The 6,000-nt window shown below is 30.1% G+C and overlaps 1 protein-coding gene across 1 annotated transcript in view; it reads left to right on the forward strand.

The window, feature by feature from the left end:
* Naa15-16 (N-alpha-acetyltransferase 15/16) overlaps positions 1-5,718 on the forward strand; it is a 149,005-nt gene extending 143,287 nt beyond the window's left edge. Inside the window, exon 21 of the mRNA XM_035353981.2 lies at positions 3,461-5,718. Within this exon, the coding sequence (XP_035209872.2) occupies positions 3,461-3,658 (198 nt within the window). The 3' untranslated portion in view covers positions 3,659-5,718. The remainder of the gene's footprint in view (positions 1-3,460) is intronic.
* Positions 5,719-6,000: the final 282 nt, after the last annotated feature.

Genomic DNA, 6,000 nt, shown 5'->3' on the forward strand with positions numbered 1-6,000 from the left:
TGGTACTTTTAGCATAATAAGTATGCTGATTATTACTAAAGACTAATATATTGTGCTTAAAGAGATTCGAGAGTCCCCCCCCCCCATCTTTAAGACAGGGCCAGGTCCCAATAATATGCATATCTTAGGACCAAGAGTTGTGCACATTTGAAGGTTTTGCAGATTATATGCCATATCTTTCTGAGTTTTGTGTACATTTTGTTCTTTCTATTTTTTTATATAAACTGTGTATTTTTTGCACATAAATAAATAACCAAATCATACTTTAGGAATGATTTAATCAGGATGTATTAAATAAAAACTTTCGTAATTTTTAAATGCATTTATATAAAGAGAACAGTGTTTGGACCTGGAAATTTTTTTTTATTATTATTATTATTATTATTATTATTATTATTATTATTTAAAGATAAAATGTTAAATTATAGATGGGGTTTGGGGGGGGAGAGGAATAACTTTTTTGTAAAAATGCATCAAAATGATGTTGTAAATATTTTAATCCTTTTTGATTGTATTTTTGTTTTTCTTTACTGCTTTGTATTTTGTATTGTTTTATTTATTTATTGTTTATAGATAATTTTATGGTTTATTTTGTATTTAGTCTAATTTGTGGCCACACGTCTTGTATTTTAAGTGTGTATTTGTTGTACAGAGTTGTAGATCTTTTGATTGCAACAGCTTTGGAGTTATAAAAATAACTCGGAACTTAAGATGTAGGCAGTTTCATGTGTGAGTGGCCTTGGTGGTTATTTTTGCCACTGAGCAGTGGCATTTGGGGATTTCCCACCAACTTGGCTACTTTTTGAAATATTCATGAAACTATATTTTTGAGGCCCTAGGATTGATTCTTCCAGAAGTGTCTAGAGCCCATCTTGCAAGGTATAAATACGGTTTGAAGAACTAGGGAAGTTGAAAATTATCTGAGTAACTTTTCACTGTATTTCATGTGTTAAGGAGAAATTGCTGAATATCTGCATTCTCCTTGAATTGACTTTAGCTGTTATTGTACTGTGTGTACTTTTTTTATTATGTTTATTTTCCTAATAAATTGTTCATTTCTTTTTGCTTATCTAGTCTTCAATCACTCAATTTGTGATCAACGATCCCGTAACTTGAAACAATCTGCTATGTAAAAGATTGTATATCCACCAACATAATTACTTCTTTTATGCTGTTAAACAAAAGAATAAATAAATAAATAAATAAATTGTTTACAGTGTTTCAGCAATATGGTTCTCCTTAAATTAAGTTTGGATGCAAAATCCTCAATCATTTAATGCCTGTACTGTTGGATTAATAACATCACTATCAGCTAATGAGAAATGCTAGAACTGAAAGTTTAGATTTAATAAGTCCTCCCTCCCCCAGGGTATAGCTGCCATTTTTTTAATTTTTGACACCAGATCAATCTCTGTAAGGGCTGTTATTAAGAATCTGTTTCTGTTGATGTAAACAATTTTGAATGCATTGAGCAGGATATAAATAAACCAACTACAGGTACATTTCATTTGAAACTCAGTGCCTGAAAAGCTGTTGATAAATTAATTCTTTACACATTTAAAATGAGGTCTCTAAAATGAGGCCAGAAAAAATTGTCAAAAACGTTTCATTAGCTGATTTTTTTACTAATAAGCTAAAAAAGGGAAATTGATAAATTATTAGAAGCAAGGCAAGCACATCTGTGGTACTTTTAGCATAATAAGTATGCTGATTATTACTAAAGACTAATATATTGTGCTTAAAGAGATTCGAGAGTCCCCCCCCCCATCTTTAAGATAGGGACAGGTTCCAATAATATGCATATCTTAGGACCAAGAGTTGTGCACATTTGAAGGTTTTGCAGATTATATGCCATATCTTTCTGAGTTTTGTGTACATTTTGTTCTTTCTATTTTATATAAACTGTGTATTTTTTGCACATAAATAAATAACCAAATCATACTTTAGGAATGATTTAATCAGGATGTATTAAATAAAAACTTTCGCAATTTTTAAATGCATTTATATAAAGAGAACAGTGTTTGGACCTGGAATTTTTTATTATTTTTATTATTATTATTATTATTATTATTATTATTTAAAGATAAAATGTTAAATTATAGGGGGGGGTGGGGGAGAGAGGAATAATAAACATTTCATTTGAAACTCAATGTCTGAAAAGCTGTTGATAAATTAATTCTTTACACATTTATCACAAAAGCAGCAGAATGTACGTTAATGACTTACCTAAAACAAAAAATCTGCAGATTCAATACCCATGATTACTATAGAAAAAGAAGTTTGCAGAAAATCTTAAATAACTTCAACAGTGAAAAAAATTAGTAATTAATATTATATATATAAATAAACTTTTATTTAAAAGCTTATTTTATTCATTATAAACTTTTATTTAAAAGTTTATTTATGTTAAAAAAAAGCTACATTTAAATTTGCCATGCACAATTTTCTGAAAATTAAAATTTGTATTATTTATATCAAAAAATAAGTGCAGATTTCAGGCATTCACAAATTGAGTGATTGGGGATTATCAAAATTATATTGTATTCATTTATGTTTCATTTATAGCCATAACTCATTTGCATTTTTGAAACTAATCAACATCCTGTTTGTCCATTTTTGTCATCATCACAAAAATCAGCATATCTGGCAGTTTCTGGACCACCATTGTAAGCTTTATTAATTTTCCCATTTGTACAAGCCATGATTATTGTGTTGAGCCTAAAATCAAGCAATGCCAAATGAGAAAATAATGGTGGAGCTTCACTTCCCCCAAAACTCCAATAAAGAGCTTAGCAATTTTGTTAATAGTACATTATAAGCAAGTAAATTAAAACTGAAAGCATTGAGGTTGGAGTGGGGGGGTACTGTATTGAAAATTACTACACTTCAAGGGGAGGAAATTAATTTTGTATTTTATCCATTGCTTTGAAATTGAATAGATATTTCTGACCTCTTCATAGCCCATCAGCGACCGAGCACTAAAATCGCTGAACACTAATAGTTCTGTCCAAGATTTGAATCCCGTGAATGGGCTGGCTGTGTGGGCATTTTCATAGTTTCCTCCATGTGTAACGTATAGACAAGCCTGTTTCCCTTAGAAAGTCCTCCACGAAGGCATCATTCCCCTTAGGCAGATAGCCCTGGAGGCTTTGCCAGAATCAAATAAACGAAACCAAACATAACCTCTTCATTCACATCATACATCCCTTTCCCATGAGGTGTCAAAAAAACTGTGACTGTGGAAGTTGAAAGAATTTAAGGAAATTTATGTGGTCATGAGAATTTCATGAAATTATTTTCAAATCAAGGTTTTATCACTTATTTCGAGAATTTTTGACAGCAAAATCCAATAATTTGTATCAAGTTTTATTTAATAAAAAGTAAACACATTTTTTAAGAACTATGTGTAATGAATTTTATGCAGTTTTTTAAAATTTTATCTTTTCTCTACCTTTCTTAGAGTTGTGTTGAAGTTTTGGAAGCAATGAGAAATGGTGATCTTGGCTCCTGTGATAAAGAAATGGCCTCTTTCCTAGCCAAATGTCAAGAACTCTTTCCTTATGCAGCAATTTTTAGGCAACCACATGAGAACAATGTGGGTTCTACTCCCAATTCTGTTGCCAACCACGTAGATGGAATAATACCCAAAGAAGATTAGTTGCTGTCTTTAGTGCTTATAATCCATACTAGCGCTCGTGTTCTCCTGTTTTTCGACTCGGATCTCCCGACTAAGCAGCTCCATGGCAACAGGGAGCAGGGCTACTTCAAATGTGCCCTTCACTGCATTCGGGTTTCATCAAACAGAGGGGTGTATATACGTGCGCTAATTCATACCAAGACATTGGTGGAATGGATAATATTTAGTTAATTTTTTTAAAGAACTCCAGTTGCTGGTGACCTCAAAGGCTACATGCCATATAATGCAAAACTTTTTTTAAATTTCTGTATGAACGGAAAACTATTGACTAAAATAATGGAATGTTCTTATAACAAAGAAAAACAATGAACTGATATATGAAAGTGTGGTTGGAATTTTTGCTAGTCTGTCCCAGTATATATGTAATGAGACTCTTAGTTACAGTGATTGCCCAACAGCCCTGCTGGCTTTTAGATAGTATTTGTGATATTATGAAGACACATGTGTTGATATTATGGCCATGAATTTTAAACTATTAGACAATCCTCATTTATAAATTATATGTTGTTGATTGTATCTGAATCAAAAATCTATTATTGTTTAAATAATATTTTTATGTGATTTCATTGTTCTTTCGCCTGTTGATCTATTTCAGTTTCATCATGCATTTAAATGTTTACTTCTTTATATTCTTCAGATTAAAATATCTTAAGTGTAATACATAAAAAAAAATCAAGCAGTAAAATTCAAAATTCTACACTTGCTTTATTTCTAGTTAGGAAAAGTTCAATATTTAAAACATACAGTTTATTATGTGAAAAAGAAATATAATGGCAATGAAATTCTGAATCATTTGTTTCGAATTGCATTGAGTAATATTATTAAAAATGATAAATTCTGCTAGAGTAATATCAATACATGTGCATTCCTAATACATTTTATACAACTGTGCATGGTCTAGTGAGAAACTGTTACTTATAACAAACCTTATTTTTTTACCTTACCATCTATTGCTTGTTGCTGTTTTGTTGTTAGCAGTGAGCTATTGTCATCAATGCCAGAAAACTCAGCAGTACTTTTGTTTTGTGGTCCTTCTCTTATTCATGCCTTTATTCTCATATTGATCTCTAGTGGTCTGTAATGAAACTGAGAGAGAAGTTTTAATTTATGTCAGCATTTACTATATTTTAATGGATTATCAATAAGTATGATATTGTTATCCAATTACTAATTTTAAAATTTGTAACTTGAGAATTTTGTCTAGTCTTTTTTTTTTTTTTTTTTTTTTTTTTTTTTTTTTTTTTTTTTTAGGGGGGGGGAGAGGTATTTCTTAATTAAATTTACTGTTTCACTGAAAGAAATTTAAATTTAAGAATCAGAATAAAATTAATTTGCATTATTATTGTTTAATATTTATAGGTGTTGAAATGACTCGGATTTAATTTATTGAAATCATTATATTTTGAAATAAAATATTTGTACTTTGTATTTGTCAGACTAATTGTATTATGTATGTATATAGCTCTCTCTCTTTCTTCTTCACTTTTTTGAAGACATATGCATTATGATGCTTCAGTAATTCATATGGCTTGCATGCAAATTATGAAATAATTTATACTTGTTTCTAAAACTAAGCCTTCCTATATATAGATAGTTTCTCTGATAACTATGTTCTTTTTAGCTTTGTGCCTCACTTTGTGTCTGAGACATCTATGCAATTAACTGCTTAGACCCATTTGTAAAATAAATGTGCATCTTCAAGTTTGCAGGATTAGTGCATTTTTTATCATTGTTTAGGTTGTATGACCTGGATATATAAATGTCTGAAAAATTTGATCTAGTAATAATTCTAGGCTTTAGATTATATTTTAATTTATAAGCTGGTAATGTAATATGTCTTAAGAAAAGTGACCACAATGCATTGCAATTCTCATACTTATCTATAAGACCGCAAGTCACTGCTGAGGTAAAGGCATACTTAACTTATGCTGTTATTTATTATGGCTTGGCCCTTTGCTACTGTTTACAGTAACTCAATTTCAAGACAATACCTCTTATGAAATAAAATCATGAGAACCTTTTGTGTGCTTTATTTTTCTTTCTACGCACTAGAAAATAATGTAAACAAAAAAGCATTAATTCTATTTCTACTAAAAAAGAACCTACTTTCTAAATAATATTCTTTGCTGTTCTGAATAGTGTCATTAACCTAGCTGTCGTTTGTAATGTGAAATCTCATGTATGACATCATGCTCTAAATACTGATGTCAACTTATATTGCAACTACAGGAACTTAACTCTACAGATATATGATGGATGTTCAAATGAAAATGTACAAAACAATATTATAGGTATATTTGAAG

The sequence above is a fragment of the Stegodyphus dumicola genome, chromosome 6, assembly GCF_044657685.1.
Source record: "Stegodyphus dumicola isolate Sdum_Otavi_A_Nest chromosome 6, ASM4465768v1".
NCBI classification, from domain to species: domain Eukaryota; kingdom Metazoa; phylum Arthropoda; class Arachnida; order Araneae; family Eresidae; genus Stegodyphus; species Stegodyphus dumicola.